We start from the raw sequence: 22,242 nt of genomic DNA, 5'->3' as shown, positions 1-22,242 counted from the left end.
AAATGTTTTTTCACTCTTTCATTTCTGAAGATTAGTTGCAATCTATTGGCTTTTTATTTTTCAAAGACTAATTATGGTTTGTTGGCTTTCCAGTTTCCAAAAATAAATATATCTTAGCTTTACAGTTTCCCAAGATTAATTGTGATTTGTTAGCTGTTCAGTTTCGAAAATCTCATTGTGATGGAGTAGTTTTTCAGTTTCTTAAGACTAATTGTTCTCTGTTAGTTTCCAATTTCCACAAAGTAGATTTAGTCTGTTAGATTTCCAGTTTACCTAGACTATCTGTGATCTGTTCAGTTTCTAAAGGCTGATTATGACTATTTTATTTCCATCTTTTAAAGGCTAACTGTGGTCTTTTGTTATTCTATTTTCGAAAGACTAGTTGTGATCTATTTGAATTGCAATTTACAAAGAATAATTATATATAGTCCGTCAGCCTTTCAGTTTCCCAAGACTAGTTGTGGTCTGTTAGCTGTTCAGTTTCTGAACAATAGTTGTGGTTTGTTTGCTTTCCGTTTTCTAAAGGCGAGTTATAGTCCATTAGTCTTACAGTTTCCTAAGACTAGTTGTGTCCTGTTAGTTTTTTCACTCAGCTCAGCAATGGCTTTTTCTTAAAGTTTCCATTGAAATATGACGTAACTTGACAATATTCTTAAGTCATTTAAAACATAAATGAAAATACAGGTTTGAGTCAATAAAAAATTAGACAGCGCGCGATTATTTTTAAAGTGAAAGAGCTGAAAAATGGAGCTCGAACAAACCTAGTCTATGTCATTTCATCATCTAAAAGACTCGTTAGCTGCATTGATTAGTGTTTCATACTAGAGTCCACGACGAGCTAATAACAACCTTAAACCTCAGCTGGTGATATGGATTTTGTTATGGGAGTTAATTGACATGTTTTTGTCTACTTAACAGTAACTGGATTTTCCCTTGCAGCCAAATCGTTTCCACAAAAAATAAATTAAGAGCATCTGGTGATGTACAATATTTCCCTAGTTGAGATATAGAAATTTTAAATATGACATCTGTCTAAACTGTATTTGTTTCCCCCATACGTTTTAATACGATTTTCATCCAATAAATATTGATTACTACCACACTCCAACGATGTTGTTTTTGTTTTTTTTCACAAAGTTCGAATGTTTTGTTTGTTCGATTCTTTGTTGCTAAGCACAAAACCACACAATGGACTATCCGTGCTCTGTGTACAGCAGGTATCGATACCCGAAATTTAGCGTTATAATTCATCAGACTTAGTACGGTGTCGGGCAGGCCAAATGGTTAGGGCCCTTGACTCGCGAGATGAGGTTCGCAGGTTCGAATCCCTGTTCCCCAAATATACTCGCCCTTTCAGCCGTGGGGGCGTTATAATGTGATAGGTCAGTCCCAAATTTTGTTGTTAAAAGAGTAGCACAAGAATTGGCGGTGATTGGTGATGACTGTCTTCCCTTTAGTCTTACACTACTAAATTAGGGACGGCTAGCGCATATAGTCCTTGACTAGCTTTGCGCGAAATTCAAACCAAGTTGCTGAGCTACCTGTGGATTCAACCCCAAAAATCGCTTTTAAGCTTTTTTATTTATACATCGTCAGCATAATTATTTCGATTAAAACAGAATTCTAGACTTGTCTTAATAATCTATTTGTAGTAATTATTTGTGCTTTTACGTTCATGCAAGATAAGAGTCTAAAATTCATAACTAGCTCCTTCGAAGTTATTCACCTTACTGAAGTGGTTCTAATTAAAGCAAGATCGGTTTTAGGTATCGAATGAGTACTGCAAGGAAAAATAACTAAATGAAAATACATGCAAATATTTTATTTTTAATGTTTGTTTTTTTTCGAAATTACAACGTACAAGTACATATGGCCATCTGCGTTAGCCGTTCATAATTTAGCAATGTAAGACTAGAGTGGAGGCAGCTAGGCATCATCACCCACCGCCAACTCTTGAGATACTCTTTTACCAACGAATAGGGGGATTGACTGTAACATTAAAACACCCCCACGGCTGAAAGGGCGAGCATGTTTGATGCGACGGGGATTCGAACCTGCGACCCTCGAATTACGAGTCGAGTGACTTAACCACTTGGCCATGCCAGGTCATGGCCATCAGTCACAGATGGGTGTATTCAGTTTTATCTGTCGATCTTGAAATCAAATAATAACAGGATGGTCAGGATGGTGGTTTATAAATTGAAGATATTATACATATATATATATATATATCGAGAGTGTGTGCATTTGTTATTACAAAGCCATATCGGGCTATCTGTTGTGTCCATAGAGGGGAATCGAACCCCTGATTTTAGCGTATTAAATCCGGAGACTTATCGCTGTCCTAGTAGGGGACATCATATATCCATGAATTTCAGTGTGAAAAAAAAAGCAACTACATCCCATGAAACTGGTGTTTGTTTGTTTCTTAAGTAGAAAATAAGAAAAAACTGCATGAGAATCTTGGTTGTTATTCATGAATCAAAAACACGGTACGAGTTATGAATTAAAAATCAAAATTCGTTGAAGTATTGGAAACCAATAAGCCTAAATTTTTATAAAAATTAAATTAACCACGGGTGTTTTTTTTTAAACATTTCTCTTAATTTAGAAAACAACATCAACAGTTAACTTTATATGTTTAAGAATTTTCGGCCTTATTGGTTTCCAATGCTTCGTTGGTTCCGGTGTTTAAGCCATAACTTTTAAAGTATTATACTGCATCTATAAATAGTATTTCGTGGGTTTTTTTTTTCTTTCATCACCTAGTTCAACTGATTACTTCTGATAGCGAATTGAAAACTTCTTGCCAGCAACTTATGGTAGACAAAAGAGAGCGAGAGCTATATGTGTAATGCTGGTTTTTACAAGTTTCTAATTTTTGGTGAATAAATTAAGAAGAATATGAAACGTAGCGACTAACTCAGTTTTTATAACTGATACACAGTAATTATATTTTGTTCTCTATAAGTATATATTTGATTAATTTTGGTCACAAATAGTTACATTTTACTATATATTAATCATTGTAAAGTGAATATATTAGATATTACATTAATACATTCGGTATTACGATTCCCTCATGATAACAATTATTATTTAGTTAAAGACGTATAAAGAACTATGTTTTTCGCACGTTGTCGGTAAATGGAAAAATTGAACTTATATTTCTTAGTTAGTTTGTTTGTTTTTGAATTTCGCGCAAAGCTACACGAGGGCTATCTGCGCTAGCCGTTCCTAATTTTGCAGTGTAAGACTAGAGGGTAGGCAACTAATCATCACCACCCACCGTCAACTCTTGGAATACTCTTTTACCGACGAATAGTGGGATTGGCCGTTACATAATAACGCCCCACGGTTGAAAGGGCGAAACCTGTTTGGTGTGACGGGGATTCGAACCCGCGGCCCTCAGATTACGAGTCGAGTGCCTTAACCATTGCATAATAAATGAAGTAACATTTCTGAGAATCCCCTTTACATAAATTCAAATTTTAACACGAAAGATAAAGTGATACAAATTATAATTTGAAGATAGCCTTTATAGAAGCTCTATTTTTACTGAGATGCAAACCATTCACCAATTTGAAACTGTACACATTTCTAGAGCACTAAGTTTTACAAAAATACACCTCTTGGAGTTTATCAATCTGATAACATTTCACAAACTCTAAGATTAATGGCAACGTTATGCACTGGAAAAATCAACAACTCGTTCATATGATGTACTGTTCAATGTATAAGATAGTCTTCATGTTATTATTCTTGTTTTATTTATTAGTTGACTCTAGATAGTCCGTCATTTTACAGAACATTACCTGAATCCTGTTTTGAATCCTCAGATAGTATCTTATTTTTATGACATTATCTGAATCCTGTTTTGTTTTGTTGCGTTTTTATGTCTTTCTATATATTATAGTATTGTTAAGTAAATGTCTCTCTATATATTATAGTAATGTTGAGTAAATGTCTTTATGTATTATACTGTTGTTGAATAAATGTCTCTCTCTCTTTTTCTATATATATATATATATTATAGCATTGTTGAGCAAACGTCTCTATATTCTCGTATTCTTGAGTAAATGTATCTATCTATATTATAGCACTGTTGAGTAAACGTCTCAGCATATTAAAATATGGTTAAGCACAGTTTTTACGTATATTTACAGTTGTTTTGAGAAGCCGTTGTTTGAAGGTATCGACCCAGTGGGATCAACCATTAGTCATTAAAACGTTGATAGAAAAGTACTCTGTTGGTGCTAAGTTGGAATTTTATAAGAACTAAAACAGCTCATAACTGACAATTTGTACGTCATTTTTATGCTGTTCAATTGTGTCTCTAATATATATCAATACATACCTGGAAACTTCACGTGGTTGCAGGGCGTTAAGTTTTCAGAATCACATATGCAGAACTATTATTGTGAGAGTTTTCCCTAATTTGCTTACAAATTTTGTTGCAACTTTGAAACACAAAATGATTATTTGATGTTTAATTAAGCAGCTCGAAATATATATGTATATTTTCATACATATACGCTTTTTCAATGTTCTAAAGTCAGGAAAACTCAGTAAAAACTCACACACCATACATTACGAATACATAAAAGGTATGAGAAAACGTATGTTTTCGTTTGTAACTGCAATACGTGGAGCCTTGGTGAAGTGTAAAAGGTATCTTAATTACACAATAGAAGAGCTAAGCAGAGTAAGCGCTTTTAGGTGAACGGCAAAGCTCTTGTGGAGTGTAAAAGGTATCTTAATTACACAATAGAAATGCAAAACAGAGTAAGCATTTTCCAAAGCACTTTCAGGTAAAGGACAAAGTTACATTATCTTATCTACGACCGTTAGAAAAGTATCTTAGTATCAGCTTATTTGAAACAAGAATTTCTGATTTACAATGTCGACTTGGTGGCAAAACAAAACTAGGAAAAATTGTACCCAAAAGCCATCGTCTTATAAATGTATCAAAATAGTTTTTGATTTAAAGATGGAAACCGGTAAAGGTTTCTACGCGATATATTTTAACTTAATGATTTTTTTATCCTATCGCATAATAACAAAACTCGAAACCTCAATATTAAGAACGGATATTGCATTACAGGAGCTTCATATGCGACATGATGGCTAGAAGAACCTAAGATCTGAGATACATTAACTTATCGAATGATTTCAAACATAGAAATTATTTGTCGCTCAAAGCTGAATTATCTTTTCTCTTGAGACGTATTAAAAATCGTGTATCGATCTTTACAAAATGAAAGGATTGTGTTGACGTATATATAGTTTAAGAATTTACACTTCTCGTCGTGTAGTCTTAACATAACAAAAGTAAATAAAATATTCTTAAAAATTACGACCGTTCTGGTGTTCTAAAAGAAATGTATGTATTAACAAATAAGTTTCAATAAAACAAAAAAAGCGCCTGAAATTTGTAAGGTCTCAAAATAATAGTTGATAGATATTGATAAGTGAATTTCCTAGGAAATAAAACATCCGAATTTGTAGATGTGTATATAATAACACATGTCGGTAAATGAAATTTCTAGAAGATAACGAAATACTGCACTTAAAGTTTATAAAGTGCGTATAATAAATATTACTTCAACAAATAAATAAATAATACCATACATCTAGTGACTCATTTATGTTATTGAGATTAGCATCTTTGCAAATTTACATATACGATGAATGGTGCTTACTGAGGCATCTTGAGTAAATATCTCTATATATATCATAATACAGCATTGTTGAGTAAATGTCTCTCTATATATTATAATACAGCATTGTCGAGTAAATGTCTCTCTATATATTATAATACAGCATTGTTGAGTAAATGTCTCTCTATATATTATAATACAGCATTGTTGAGTAAATGTCTCTCTATATATTATAATACAGCATTGTCGAGTAAATGTCTCTCTATATATTATAATACAGCATTGTCGAGTAAATGTCTCTCTATATATTATAATACAGCATTGTTGAGTAAATGTCTCTCTATATATTATAATACAGCATTGTCGAGTAAATGTCTCTCTATATATTATAATACAGCATTGTTGAGTAAATGTCTCTATATATATTATAATACAGCATTGTCGAGTAAATGTCTCTCTATATATTATAGTGTTGTTGAGTAATCTTCTCTAAATATATCAGACCCAGCTATAATGACTCATTTGTGTTCGCGAGATTAGCATCTTTACAAGGTTAGATAAACTATGAATGTTGTATTTGTATTTCGGTAGTACACAAGCTTTTGATATAACAACTTATGAAAGATTTACTCTACTAGCCTGTTGGAAGTATAATAAATAATAGCAGTAATGTTTGTTAGTTCAGTATATGTAACTATTTCTTAGCTGTCTTTCAGGGCGTAAGGCTTGATATACGTAAAGTACTTAACTAGGGGGTTATGAATCGATGAAAAAGAAAATAAGTCTTTAACTCACAAATATGTAAACGCAAATATAAACAAAATAACTAATTGTTATTCAAAATTTAATATTAAACCACAAACTCTTATATAATAATATGTAGATATAGTAGTATTTTTTAAAAGAAACTTTCTGTTGAAATTTAAAAGTAAGATGTCATAAGAAGTTTGTTTGGTAAACACCAACCTTAACACTTTTATCGCTTCTTCCTCGTTTTCTCCAAAAATCAGACAAACTCCAACGACGTTGACTGAAAATTCTTTCTCTTGCTCCTTTCATTTGCTTAGTTCACTTCCAGACATTCAATATAATAAACAGTATTGGTCTTACAGCCACTGGAAAATAGTTTTGTCACTTCCTTTACAGACAGACTGGTGGCGTTCTATTTCTCAACAAAACGATTCTTGTAAGAAATAAGTTCAATCATTCGGTCCGGCCTGATTAGTAAAATTTGGTAGTTAATTACTGAACTTAGAGCTCCAAGCTATTGAGAAATGAAACAAAATTCACGGTAGACAACTGTACTTCTTTCAAATTTCTTCTCCGTGGATATTTTTATGTCTATAAATAGAATATTAAAACGCTGACTGAATTGCCTGAGGTGAAAAGCGAATTAAAAGACACTGAGAAGCATTGCATTGTCCATTATCACTCGAATTACAGCAAAACTGTTGAATTGCGAAATAAGTTTTTTACTTTACGGCATTTTTGTATTCACATATAAAAATAAATCACATCGAATTAAAGAAAAACAACCGAACTAATAGCAATTGTTTTTTTTTTGTTGTTGTTGTTTTATTTCGGTGAAAATGTAAGCTTTCCCTCCCAACGCTACTGACAAAATCCTCTACACACACAGTCACTTATATCCAAAAGATAAACGGCGTATCCAACGGATATACGGAAGAGACAACGTGTAAGCTTGTTTTACGCTGGTAGTGGCACGGGCTTCGAGCTGTCATTGGCTGAGCCCATGTCAAATCTCCTTTAGCAGACGCAAAGACGTACAGGAGAGAAAACAGAACTGCTAAGACCGAGGCATGCACACATATACGAATTCACGACAAAATAGTACAAAACAAATGACATAATTAAGAAGCCACAACGAGGAGCTTTTTTTTATGTGTAGAAATAGCCACCAATAGTGAAGTCATTTATAATTTTCAATGTGCTTGTTTACCTTATTTTCGGTTCGACAGAATGTTCCATTCTGTCTGTTTGCATATACAGTTTAACCGATAAAGTTAATGCAACTAAATTTATATACAATGTTTATTTAATTTTAATGCAAATCTGAAAATATACGCACTTTGGACAAATAATATCTCATAAATTATAACCACGTACTAAGAAATTAATTTCCATATCGTTCCTTTTCAAGATTTCTATTGTCGAGTGTAAATACATATATATTTAAAATCTTAAATTCACAGCATTTGGCGAAGTGCCAAACATACCTTTTCAGTAGAAAGTGTTTATTACTAGACCTTACTTTGATGCTTTTTCGTTGTTGTTAGTTTTTAAACACAAAGCTATAACACAATGAGATATCTACATTGTACCAAGTGCGAGGATCGTGTCCAATATTTTAACATTATCAAAATCAGAAAACACCAGTCAAATAGTGCCTAAAAGATGGAATATTGTTTGATTATAGTTATTTTTGTTAATGAATAAGGATGTTAGAATGTCATCATTATTATAATAATTATAATATTACTTATTATGGAAATTTCTGTGTTTACAAGCAATTTTGTCTAAATATCTATCGTAGCTTTTAACAGGTGTTAGTAAAGTGCTGCTTTCTAGTGGTGTTATTTTAACTAAACTGAAACGAAAAGTGAAGAATCTGAGCATTTAGGAAGAGTGAAATTATTATTTCTTTGTGAAACCTCTTACAGAATGACAACAACAAAAGTAACACATTAGATAACACTGAAATTTTAATAACAATCAATGTTTAATTATGTAAATAAAAATAAATGAGATTCTACACTGATCATGTTTATTCTCTTTTCGGCCACAGAGTCGGCTATTTTATTAATGACACCCGATATTATCTGTGGAAATTTGTTTCTATTTTCAAACTAAGAATACTAAAGACAAGTGTAAGTGTTTTACGATGCGCTTGTGGGTTTTCTGGGCGCAGAATATAGACACCCACATTCAACTAGTTATCACAAGAACTAAAGATTCGACTATTTAGCTGCCAAGTGAATTAAAGCTTGATTTAACAAGTTGTTATAAGAAATTAACGACATTTAATTGAGCTGTAAAATAAAAACAAATATAAGCTTTATTCACAGACAAAGAAGTAAAATGCAAAAACAATTGAGATTTAATGAAAGCAAACTGTATTAACTGGTAGTATCTGTCAGAGTTTAAAATAATGTTAAATATGAATTAAAGTGGATTGTAGATTTAATTAAAATAAAAATGACATAAAAAAGCTAAAGTAAACGTGTGATATGTAAGCATATCGTATGTTTTCTACCTAATTTTACTGATATAAAAAGTTTGATTAGCTTAATTTATTTGCTGTTTAATCATAAACACGCCGTGTAGAAAAACATGAAATTTGCCTTCTTATAGATGTCTTTGTGTCATTTTGTCTCTATAATAGATAATATATACTATGCCTAAGGGAAAGATTCAGCATAGTTCACTTAAATGTTGTAAGGATTAACGGGTGTAACGTTTTTTCTTGGTCGAATGAAATATGTCTGTATGTTGCAGTGACCGAATGGTGTGAGAGAGTGACCACTCACTCTGTGATGCCTTTGCAAGAAAAAGAATGCGAGCTTTCTTCCAAGATCGAAGCATTCATTCTCTCTCAGTTAAACTTTTGATCCTAGTATTTAGTTTGACTAGATCCACTGTTAACTGGATCTGTGGAAGTGTCTGTTAAAGTATGCATAATACCATTTATTTTTGTTTGCAAATAAGTAAACATAGTGTTCGTTTTCCAACACACCAGTTCATTCTTTTTATATTTTCACACATTATAGAATCTTGGTAAATCTTTCACACATAGATTACTCCCCAGGTTTTCTTTTCGATCGTGCTAGAAACTATCTCAGGAAAATGTGTTATAACTACACCTACAATCAAGAGCATTAGGAAGATTTCAAATATTTCGATGATATCTTCATATCATGTGACAGTGATGTATGAGCTTAACCTAACCACCCCATGAGATAAGACACAAATCCTGTTATGGAGACTAACACCAAAGACCAAATTTAACACATGACATAACAAAAGTTAAGTAAACTATAACTTGATGATCATAACTCTTCTCTCTTTTACAATATTGACTATTTAGCTCAATTAACTGGTCTTCATTAAAATTTCATATGTTTATATCTATTGTCATAAATAAAATATTTTAGTTACATGATGATATATACTTTACACACAGAAATGAAATACTCCCTTCTATACTTAGAAATACTAGCTGAAAATGAATTAAAAAAGGCCATTAATTATAAGTTATCATTAAACTTGAAAAATTAATAAATTATTTTCACACCACAAGATTTAATGTTTCAAAGTAATGGCGCATTTACGTAGGGGCTAGGTGGGCTCAGCCCCAGGGCCCATGGTGTTAATAGGGTCCCATTGATAATTTTATTATATGTAAAATTACATTAAATGTAGGACCCACATACATTAATTAGCCCCTGGATCTACACAACCTTAAATTCGCTAGTGTTTCAAAACTATACATAACAATAATAGTGTTAACCATTTAAATACAATAATTACAAAAAAATACATGAAATCAACTGTCTTATCACATTTGCGGGAGACAATAGCGTGACATATAATATGAACCAGAACATTTATAACCAAGCAGTACATATAATACATAGGGAGTATATTTGTGTGTTTTTCTTATAACAAAGCCACAACGGGCTATCTGCTGTGTCCGCCGAGGGGAATCGAATCCACCGATTTTAGTGTTGCAAATCCGTAGACTTCCTGCTGTATCAGCGGGAGACATTATAAAGGTAAAATACCTGCCATTGCAACAGATAAACACAAAATAAATGAAGTAAGGTAAAACAGTATTAAAGGTAGTTACAATGAAGCTCTGAAAGTGTTGATAATACTATTGTAACCTTGTTGTTTTTTTGATGGGCGAGTGATTTGATGAAAATAATGGAAGGTTCAACCCACGTAAGTATGACAAATTAATTTAATTTTTCCCTTCATTTTGGTTACAGGCTGCTAATGCTGTCACTTATCAACAGTTGTACTTGTAGTCCTGAGTTAACCAATATGTTTTCATTTTAACTGAAACTTTCTTGCTAATTGTACTACAACTAATGTATAAATAAACTTATCAGTAAAATATCGCTGTAAATTGATCAAGTAACTGAATATACGAAATATACAACATTGATCTTAATGTTTCGCTTTGACTAGCACCATACTAAATAAAACCTAACTCAATGCTTCACTGATTCTTGTACTTATAAGGTAGTCCTCTTCTTAGATAATTCGCAAAATCGTTTGATAATTAGTATTCATGAGCATTTTAAGTATCACGAGCATAATACCAAAATCTTTTAAAGACAAGTATGTATCGATATATACGTAACAAATCTAGTTATAATAATATAGAAGTTGTTATTGCTACAAGAAGTATTTGTTTGTTTATTTGTTTTCTTATAGCAAAGCCACATCGAGCTATCTGCTGAGCCCACCGAGATGAATTGAACCCCTGATTTTAGTGTAATAAATCCGTAGACTTACCGCTGTACTGACCCGGCATGGCCAGAAGGGTTAAGGCTTGCGACTCGTAATCTGAGGGTCGTGGGTTCGCATCCCCGTCGCACCAAACATGCTCGCCCTTTCAGCCGTGGGGGCGTTATAATGTGACGGTCAATCCCATTATTCGTTGGTAAAAGAGTAGCCCGAGAGTTAACGGTGGGTGGTGATGAGTAGCTGCCTTCCCTCTAGTCTTACACTGCAAAATTAGAAACGGCTAGCGCAGATAGCCCTCGAATAGCTTTGCGCGAAATTCAAGAACAAATACCTCTGTATTAGCGGGGGGCTCTACAAGAAGTATTGAAAGAAGAAAGTCAAAACCGCAAAAACTGTTTCTGGAAAATTCATTATGTTGAGTTTAAGCAATGAGAGATTATAGATAGCCTACTATGCTGTGAAAGAAACAGCTCAATTTCACTGAATTTTTTTTTTTTTAATAATGTGAAATTGCTTTACGGCGAGTGGTTTAGGATAAGATATCTGCCGCAAAGTATGGAATTACCCTAAACTAGCACCAGCGTTCTTTTGCGCCATTGATTTACATAATGAAAAAAATTGCATATGTTGCACAGACATCCTGATACTGTACGAAAAATTCAAGTAATAATTTAAATTATTAAAACACAGCATTTCTTTAAATTCGAGTTGTTATGAGTTAGATCTGTTTAGTTCAACCTAATAGGTCAAACAACTCTTAACTCTAAAAAGTGTATTTATCCAATAGTTAGAAAAGATCTACGCCCAGTTTAATTTTATTTAACTAGTAAAAACATTCACGATAAAGTTTATTTTATAACCTTGTTTTTTCCACAAGATTCACCCTAAATGGTAAAAACCGTGTTCAGAATTAAAGTGCTAGCTGTCTTATCCCAGTTTCCCTTTACATTTGAGATGTTAAAGGTTGGAAACAAAATGTTGCAGCCTGCGCATATAGCCTGGGCACAAGAGAAGATGTCATGAGAACCATCTGTTGTTGCGGTGAGTACCTTTTCGATCTTTTGCTTTTGAGCAACTGTGTTCTAGATAAGTACACAAAAGTTTATATTTTGCGGTTACAAATTAAATATTTCAGGGAATTTCACTTTCTCTATTTCAAACAACGGTTACCCTTGTGTATCACCAATTATGACGTGCTACCGTGAGAGTGAATCTATATGTAACTATTATGCATGTGAACTTGTGGACAGACACAGTGGTGGACAACTATAGTGGCTGTTGGGGCTATAAAGTATTAGTTTAATGTATTGAAAAACAAGCTTATGGTAATATGATTTTTAATCACATGGTGTTTATACAATGCCTTAGATCAACAGTTTTGTTTAGGTTAAGAGTACTTACACACCATCTTGTGAATTCGTTTGTTTTTTTTAACTTGAAAAACGGTTCCAAGCAGAAGAAGTGCACTTGCACGTTACATACAAAGTTCTTGACTACACGTTGACTCAACATACATTAACAGTTGCGGATTTAAGGTTGTGTGGACCCAGAAGCTAATAATTTTTATTGTTTCTAAATCCCATGTAATTTTATATAGAATAAAATTATCAATGGGCCCTCATTAAGACCAAGGGCTCTGAGGCTGAGCCCTCTTTAGCCCCTACCTATATACGCCACTGCACATTAGCACTGCATACAGATAGTAAACTGGGTTCTAACATATATATAACCTCAATGCACTGTTAAAACAGACAACTTATTTACCACATTTTTTTTTTATATACACACAACACATACACTTAGAATTTGATTGGCAAGACTTCCATTACACAGGGGAGGATAATAATGTAATAACGAACTGTGACTGCTAGTTGTCGTTTTTTTCTGTGAAAAACAAACATTTTGTGCTGGCACTGATCTGTAAGGCTCTGAAGTCATGGAACTGGCCGGGCTGTCAAAACAGTTGTACATCTCACCATTCATTTAACATTTTGCTTACTGTTTCTCAAAGCAGATTGCATATGGCGATGACCAGTTTCCTTCTGGTCTAGACATGTTCGGTTGCTAACATGGATTTTTCCTCATCAGGAGTCTTCTACTTTATTATAACACCAACGACATGAACAATATTGATTTCACAGTGAAAGCTTACATGGCACGCAAATGACAAACAACAGATTATAATGCGTCAGTCAAGAGAAAAGGGTAATATGAAATTGAACTAAGTCTTGGCTGGTGGTTTGGTATTTTCACGTCAAAGTGATTTCCTTAAGAAAAGCATTAGGTAGATCCATTTTATAATGGGAAGATAAGCAGGATAAATTAGGAAGTAATACTGAATTTAACTAAAGTACCCAAATGTTAAGTGAGACATGGTGACCTATTCGACATGTTGTCAGACCTGAATATCGATGCTAAAGATCTAAGAATCCTTAGAAACCTTTACTGGCAGCAAATGGCAGTTATCAAAATTGAAAATGAATTAAGTGAATATAGATCAATTGAAACAGGGGTGAGGCAGGGATGTGTATTTTCACCAGATCTTTTTAACTTATACAGCGAAATAATCATACGAAACATCAATGAACATCAGGGAGTCAAAGTAGGCGGATGCAATATCAACAACTTGCGCTACGCTGATGACACAGTCCTCATTGCGGAATCCGAACGAAATCTACAGACTTTCCTCACAACAACAGTAGACGAGAGTAAGGCTTGCAGTTAAACGCAAAGAAAACAGAGTGCATGGTTATCTCAAAACAATCAATTACACCCACATGTAGCATAACTGGCAAGGACGTGAGAATAAAACAAGTCGAAAGCTTTAAATATCCTGGATATACTATAACATCAAATGCAAAGAGTGACACAGAAATAAAGAAAAGAATTGCAATGTCCAATATCTGCTTCTAGATACTGGACGGCTGTCTTTCAGAAGATTCCTGAATTAACTAATTGTTTTTGTTCCCCTTTGTTTCACTTTAACCAATTAATTTAAAATTCAGTATATGAATGTTTATTTTAAAAATATCTATTCCAAAATATATAAATTTAACATCTTACTTTATTAGAAATATCAAGTTTACTCATATCAACTAATGTTATCTCAACAAAATATCAAGTTTACTCATATCAACTAATGTTATCTCAACAAAATATCAAGGTTACTCATATCAACTAATGTTATCTCAACAAAATATCAAGTTTACTCATATCAACTAATGTTATCTCAACAAAATATCAAGTTTACTCATATCAACTAATGTTATCTCAACAAAATATCAAGTTTACTCATATCAACTAATGTTATCTCAACAAAATATCAAGTTTACTCATATCAACTAATGTTATCTCAACAAAATGCAAAAGAAAAAAAGCAAAGAAAATGAATTCAACATGAAGTTTTCCGGAATACATTTTATGTGAAAATTGCATACGTTTAGAATAAATATTTGAAATTTATACATTAAAATAAGAAGGTAGAAAATGCACGACTTATATTTGTTTGGGCATGCTCTTTGCCATTGTTTTCCTAGTGTATAGGTCATACCAAATAAAGTAAATGATGGTACAAAAATTTGTAAAAAGAGTACTATGAACTGAAAGTTAATCTTTCCTTGAATATGTAAATTGGGAAGGATTATTGACATAGAATGATCTAGCCTATACTAGTAATTCAGATAAAAGTCTTAGTGTGGTATCCCACAATCCATTGAGTTCTATTCCAAGTTTATTCCCTTTCTCCCAGATGCACCATTTAGTAAACTATACTCAAGCTTAGAAGCCGGACCTTGTTAAGGTACATCCCAAGAATCTTTAGCATGTGCATAACAAGGATATTTTTCTTGTTTCAAATAAGTGATCAAGTCTATACTTTACTTTCTGTTTTCACTTTATTCCCTCGCAAACGGGTATTTGTATCACGTTATTATAATACTTAGTACCTAAATGTTTGTTCCCGCTTTGCAAGTGAAGACCATATATATATCCTTAAAAATATTACGTACATTATTTGTGTCGTGTTTAAATAACTGTAAAAATATCAAATACCCAACAAAAAAAGCTTTCACAAATTAATTTCTGTTTCTTAAAATTATGTGAGAAAACCAACTTTTAAAGACTTTAGAAAGACGTTATTAAAACGGTTATAATAAAAAGAAACTGTAAATTTCGCCATACATGAAGATTTTGTAGATATAAAATGGCCTGGCATGCGACTCGTAATCCGAGGGTCGCTGGTTCGCGCCCGCGTCGCGCTAAACATGCTCGCCCTCCCAGCCGTGGGGGTGTATAATGTTACGGTAAATCCCACTATTCGTTGGTAAAAGAGTAGCCCAAGAGTTGGCGGTGGGTGGTGATGAGTAGCTGGCTTCCCTCTAGTCTTACACTGCTAAATTAGGGACGACTAGCACAGATAGCTCTTGAGTAGCTTTGTCCGAAATTCCAAAACAAACAAACATAAAGATATGAAATGTTTTATAAAATGTGATGAATTTATTTTTATGAGAGCATACCAGTTCTAGTTATTGCAAAATAAAGCGGTTCAGTAGTAAGCCAGGTGGTTAAGGCGCTCGACTCGTAATTTGAGGGTCGCGGGTTCGTATCTCCGTGGCACTAAACATGCTCGCCCTTTCAGCCTTGAGGGTGATATAATGTTACAGTCAATTCCACCATTTGTTGATAAAAAGTAGCCCAAGAGATAGCTGTGGGTGATAATGACTAGCTGCCTTCCCTCTAGTCTTACACTGCTAAATTAGGGACGGCTATCACAGATAGCCCTCGTATAGCTTTGCGCGAAAATAAAAATCAAAACAAAACCACGAGGCGCAAATTACTTTCATCAGGTAGAAGTTAATCTCTCTTTGAATTTATGTATTGATGGAGATTAATCACTGATATTATTATAATATTATATATTAGGATGTGTCTATGATAAACTTTAAAGTTCCATCCTTCTCTGTCTTGGTTTATGTTCTTTGTTATTGCTGTAACAGCAGAGAATATTTAAACCTGAGGCTAATTATCTAGAAAGTTTGTAAATGTTGAATGAAACACCAAACACAGACAACGTAAATAAAGATTTTATTTCTTTGACATACGGTCGCATTTACACGTAGGTAGAGTAGGCAGTTGTGTAGGGTGGCAAATTTATAAAAAAAACACTACAACCAAAGCGGCAACAAAAAAGAAAAAAGAGGAAAGTGGTCAAAACTGTACCTGACTTCCCCCATAAATCGAGACTGAAAACTGATGAGGACCTTAACTCGACGTGAATAGAAAATTTCTGAATTATGTTTTTATTTAATTTTGTAATGCAAAAGTGTAGCAGTCCACTACACTATAACGAGAATTCAATCAAGAGAGCTGAGTGATCATATGACTGATCACATGGTTAATGACGGAACTAAGACAAGGGATTCATTTCTGGAGCAATCCTGTGGAGGTGGAGACATTAAAAACATATCTACCTAAAGCAGTGCTATAACTTAATGGAGTCTTTCTTCGACACTTACATCCGCCATTTGCTGTCTATGGTTTACTCTTGTGGAAGCACATACTTTCAAATTTCTCTTTCAGCAACTCTCAATAAATTGTTTGTTACTTACTTCCTGATACGTACAACACAGTAACTTACAAACACAGCAGTGTATGGAATATTATATATATAAACCATTTTTGTTACATTTACAGTCATGACGCGAACACCTTTTTAAGTTTTCGCAGCATTATTATAACTAATTTATTTGTGATCAGACATTAGTATTAGACCTACTATATTAATTAATATTGAATTATATACCTAATTCATTGGAGATTTTTAAGAATTGGAGAAAAATAGTATTATAACCACATTAAGCTCACCGCATTCATTGTCGACAACGCCTCTCGCGCAGCTCGTAGATACTGATGTCAGCTAAAAAACAATAGTGGTAGGAACGTTATTTATACAAGCCATTTGTTACACCAATACTTTTTATGATGTGAACACCTTTTTCAAGCTGGCGAAGCGTGATAATAATTATTTTTTTGTCATTAGGTATTGATCAAAAGCCTAGAATTTTTTTTCAACGTTATAATTAACACTTAGATACGGTAGTCATGCTTCTCCAACTTGAAAAAAGGCTTTTACACCGAACTATAATAGACGAAATTCTAAAACATTTTAAACATGTGTGTGTGAATGGGTATGGTTCTTATTAAATGTCTGATTACATCAAGCTAGTATTGTTAATTTCATTAATTTTTTCTGCACCAAAAAGTAAGTTCCGCGATAAATTATTTACACAGCAATTAAAAACAATTTATGTAGTTTTACTTGTTGTGCAGCATTAAACAACCCGCGTATTATGAAAGGTGTAGCGCGATCTGTCGGTGAAGAATGCATAAAAGTATTATACGCGTTTTTTTAGGCCTAAATTTATATATTGTTTTATAGTGAGAGAATTACAAACGTAACATCAATTGTGCTGATATTGCTTCTAATCGAACAATTTAAAAATGACATTAGCGATGTAAGTTGAAATTAATTTAACTTTTTTATGTGATAGTATTCATATTAAGTCTAGTTTGTATCATATTCGTGAGGTTCAGTATTTGTTATTATATTTCTGTATTATCATTGTTTTAATACATAAATAAATTATTTACAGACTTGAACAAGCCATCATTTGGTATATAACTTTTGAACTTTTAGTACAAGTTTAACTTTTGAAAGCTATTCTTGCTGTGCAAATTTCGCGCACACCCCCATGTGCAAAGTAAGGATTTAAACCAAGCTTTTATTTTTGAGGAAATCGGTAATTACTCTTATAATATTAAAATCCTCTTTAAATTTAAATTACTGGTGTTCAGTGCCGCTTACACCGAATAACATTAATAGTAACATCAATTTATTTCATAAGCATATAACTGTTTCTTAGCGTTACAAAAACAAAATTGCCCTAAACAGTAAACTGGATCTTAGCATATACCTTCCAAGTCTTCAAGTTCAACTTAGGTCCTTTCAAACTTTTGCCCTGTTAATGTTATCTTTTGAAGAAACCTACAATAATGAAGAAATAAGAGACTGTTTTCAAACACCTTGATACTCCTGCAAATTTTAAATTTACTAAAATCGTTCTTTACCTTTCCTTTCTCAAGGCATCCTTTAATTTTCCAGCCAAGTTATTACCATAGTTTCCCTGATCACTTTTTATATATCGAAACAAAACTGTGCACAGTATTTTCAGTTAAGATTGTACTGTAGATTTAAAGCTGTGGTTTGTGTACATTTGCCATAGAAAAAAAAAATTCTAGTACATAAAGGGAGAAGTGGTTCATTATAAGAGCAATTGATGGTCAAATCCCACCTTTCAATAAGGATAGCTTAAGAGTTTGTTGTGGGTGTTGTTAGCTAGCTCATTTTTTTTAGTTTATCCATCCTAACTGGTGAATTGTATGGAGGTATAATTACATTTTTTAAAATTTCTAATCAGTGTAGTTATAAATACACCGTAGAATTCTATGAGATTTATTACTAATAACAAAGCACCATCTCAATGGCTTTACTAATTTTTTTTCCACCAAAATTACAATATCCTCTTCAGCTAAGTGTGTTCCTATTAAATTTGTAATCCAACTTATGATAACTCAGTTGCATTCCTTCAACTTCTGTAATTATAGTATTGAACTTTTAATTATCCTAAAAATAAATAGTGAACTATTTGAAAATGCTTGAATTTTGGGTCTTGTTTGAAAACCAGCTGTAGCACTGAGCAGTGCTCAGCAGTGGTTTAGTGATGAGATGGTTGACTTGTAATGCTGAAAATTGGGTAGAGCACACATAATTCATTGTGTAACTTTGTGCTTTACAATAAACAATCAGTCAAAGCACTGTTAGGTTATTTGTTCTTGAAGATGCTTATAACTGAGTAGATATTGGCAATGGAGCTACATGTTTTAGGACTCTTGGGTTTCATATATGATGGATATTAGTTATGTTTTTCTCTGAACACCAGGCACTATTGGCCAAAATTTGGCAAATGGAGATCTGTACTTTTTTTCAAATCGTTTCTAACTTGTCACAAAGATCTACACTAAGTATTAGTGTCCTCTTAATATGTGCTTTGATGATCTGGTCTGTGAATTGGAAATTCCTGTACATAAATTGAAAATATTATTGTTGTAAGTATCTCATACATACCAATATTAGTTTATGAAACAAAATTCAGTTGCATTTTATGGCACTAACGAAATGTGTTATATAAAGTTGGTCAAATAGAAAAGTAGCTGAACATTTAATACAGTAACACAATTATGTGTGTGTGCATTTATCATTAGGTATCCTAATATTTTATTTTGAATGACTATTTAAAGGAATTTTAAATAACATATGAACAATACACTTTGAGTAAAGTAAACATATTAAAATTTAAACCTATCTATATCTTTTCTGGGAGTTGTTGAATCTCCTTTTAAATCCCTGTGAAGTGTTGGCCTTTGCTACTGTTTATAGTAGTTTATTCCATTAACCAGTGACCCTGATAAAAAAAATAGAACTAACTGCTAAGTCTCAAACAAAAAAAATATAACTGCTAAGTCTCAAACATATTGTTGGATGAACATGCTTTTTAGTCACTATGAGAAAAACCAATACATTAAATAGGTGAAATGGAAAAAAGCGTCATTGGCCCCTATTTAATTCTTCACACTATATAGCCGCACAACAGCAGGTATAACAAATAAATAAATAAACTTAGCATACTAAAAATTGTTTTTGAAGTCAAAATTCAAGGGAGGTCCAGTTTAATTTATACTTCAAGTGCTAAGTGTGTCTTTCAAAAAGCAATGTCCTCTTATCTTGTTCTCAGCATACAGTGCAAAGAAGTGATAGATTTATATCTTTTAAATTTCTATCAGGTCACCTATTATCACACTTTTCCCAAGATAATTTAAAAGATCTGAACACATTTCCATAGGATAATTTTTCTGTCCCCAGAGTTTCACTTAGTAGCCTTCCTTTGAACCTTTTCCAATAACTGAATACCCTTTCTCAGATGAGAAGGCCAAAAGTGCACTCCAATGTTTGTGTTAGTGGATGTCTAGGCATATACTATATATCCAGAATTTTCCTTCAGAAGCAAAAAATTGAATGACTAGAAAGTATCTGGGACATCCATGATTCTATCCCATTGGATTTCAGACTGATCTATTTTATTGCTGTGACATCAAAAAAATTTTTTTTTTTTCATTGCATTTTAAAATAAAATCTTAACTTGAGCTACAAAGTTTTAATTGCATTTCTAATATACAAAATTCATGTAATGATCACAAAAGTAAATTGCACCTTTGTTAGCTTGTCACCACCATTAACTTGACAAGAAGATAAAACAATTGCAAATTCATTTGGTTTTATACCTAATTTCATGAAACATCTAGAATACTCTTCATCATTTATGACATAGATAAAAAAAAACAAGTAATAAATGTCTAGTCCAAATGACTTAGATTAGAAAAATGCAATTTGACAGAGTTGCAGTTATATTTACATTTAGCATACAGTGTAGAGTTCTGAGATGTCTTTAGTTTTTGGATGGGATTTTAAGGCACTCCATTGGTAAAAAGGGTCCGATTTCATAGGATGCCATTGATATGAAACTTTTGCTTTCAACCATTTAACCACCCTACATTCTAATTAGCTCATCTTTTCCAACTCCATACTGATGTTATTTCTTTTAGCTAATTTATTATATTGCACCTTATCAAATGTTTTTTCTGAAAACTTAAGTACATCAAGTTCACACCCCCTTGTTTGTTACCCATCCAAAAAAAGAAACATTATTGGAAAAGATAAATTACTAAGACAACATACTGTTTTGGTGAATCTGTATTAGCTTTTTCTGTGTTATATATTTTTTTCACTGAAAGATCTTGTAAGGCTACTTTCTTTCAGACTAGAATTTTATCCACTATACAGTTTAAGATGAACTGGCCATTAATTTTCAAGGCAATTCTTATCTCTCCCTTTATAAACAGGGATAACAGTAACAACTTTCCAATCTTTAAGCACTCTCCTTCTATCTTTTGTCTTTGAAATAGTGTTGTACATACCTGATTTTTAACTTTGATACCATGGAAAAGTTCTTATTTTATTGCTATGTATATATTTTAATCTGTCTTTCTGTCTTTATAAAAGGATCAATATCTACATGATTTACATCAGTTACAACACTTAAAGTAGAAACTCTAGGGTCAGGAATATTGCTGTCTTATAAAAACAGAAGAGAATACATAAAAGCTCAACCATTTCATAGTCTTCAGCAAAAACCTTGCTGCTGGCATGTTTCCAAAGCCTAATTCCAGCTTTGAAATTTTGCTTACTGTTAATAAGCTCTTTCAAATCAAGCTCTTTGGCTATCTGGTACTGTAAAGATCAAACGGGCAAAGTTGTTTTAGCTAGGGTATGCAGTGGTCACCATTTTTTAAACCACCACTTCCTTTATATGGTACTGATGCACCAATGTGTGGTCTGTGTGACACTCAGGTCACAATCGTACATATTTTATTATCATGCCTTCTTTATAACCAAGAACAATGACGCCATTTTAAACATTTATTTAAGGTAGGTTTGCCCTTGACATTAGCCAATGCAAGTTTGAACTTAATGTTTCAGTCTTCCTGGCAGCTCTTAATTTTACATATTTTTATCTTCATTTCCACATACCGTATTATAGTATACTACATCTTGTTTGGCACAGATAGCCTAGTAGCTTTGTGTCAGTAAACATGAAATACCTACCTACCTTTATTAGGGAAGAAAATACACATTAATAAGTGGCAGAGGTACCACCTGATTTTCATTTTTGCTACCTAGAATTTTTAATAGAGTGAATTCCAATTGAATCCAGTTGCAATGTTTCTTTTGGAAAAAATCAATGTTCACCTGAGAAATAAAGGTTTAAAAATCAAGAGAAATGGAATCCAATCTACCAAAAATCTCAGAATAATGACACAAATATGCTCTATAAAGTTGTCTTTTTAACTGCATATGTACTATTAGTATTGTTTCCACACAAGAAAAGCTAAACATTCAAAATGACAGTAGGATCAG

General features: G+C 32.8%; 2 protein-coding genes across 21 annotated transcripts in view; one reads left to right on the top strand and one right to left on the bottom strand.

Moving 5' to 3' along the window:
- Positions 1-6,747, bottom strand: part of LOC143222095 (tensin-3-like) — a 314,899-nt gene extending 308,152 nt beyond the window's left edge. The window contains exon 1 of one of the 3 annotated variants that reach the window (XM_076448035.1): positions 6,627-6,747. In XM_076448035.1, the coding sequence (XP_076304150.1) occupies positions 6,627-6,719 (93 nt within the window). In that variant the 5' untranslated portion in view covers positions 6,720-6,747. The remainder of the gene's footprint in view (positions 1-6,626) is intronic. The other 2 variants (XM_076448032.1, XM_076448033.1) reach the window with 2 other exon arrangements.
- A 10,743-nt stretch (positions 6,748-17,490) lies between these two features.
- The window catches only part of LOC143222091 (uncharacterized), a 101,534-nt gene continuing 96,782 nt past the window's right edge, over positions 17,491-22,242 (top strand). For 5 of the 18 annotated variants that reach the window (XR_013012011.1, XR_013012009.1, XR_013012007.1 and 2 more), the window contains exon 1: positions 17,502-17,665. The gene's annotated coding sequence lies outside the window, so the exon portion shown is untranslated. Of the gene's footprint in view, positions 17,666-22,242 lie in introns of all 18 variants that reach the window. The other 13 variants (XR_013012002.1, XR_013012006.1, XR_013012004.1 and 10 more) reach the window with 5 other exon arrangements.

This window comes from Tachypleus tridentatus, chromosome 8 (genome assembly GCF_004210375.1).
Source record: "Tachypleus tridentatus isolate NWPU-2018 chromosome 8, ASM421037v1, whole genome shotgun sequence".
NCBI lineage: Eukaryota > Metazoa > Arthropoda > Merostomata > Xiphosura > Limulidae > Tachypleus > Tachypleus tridentatus.
The sequence above is the reverse complement of the archived record's forward strand: the minus strand, read 5'-3'. Positions and strand labels throughout refer to the sequence as shown.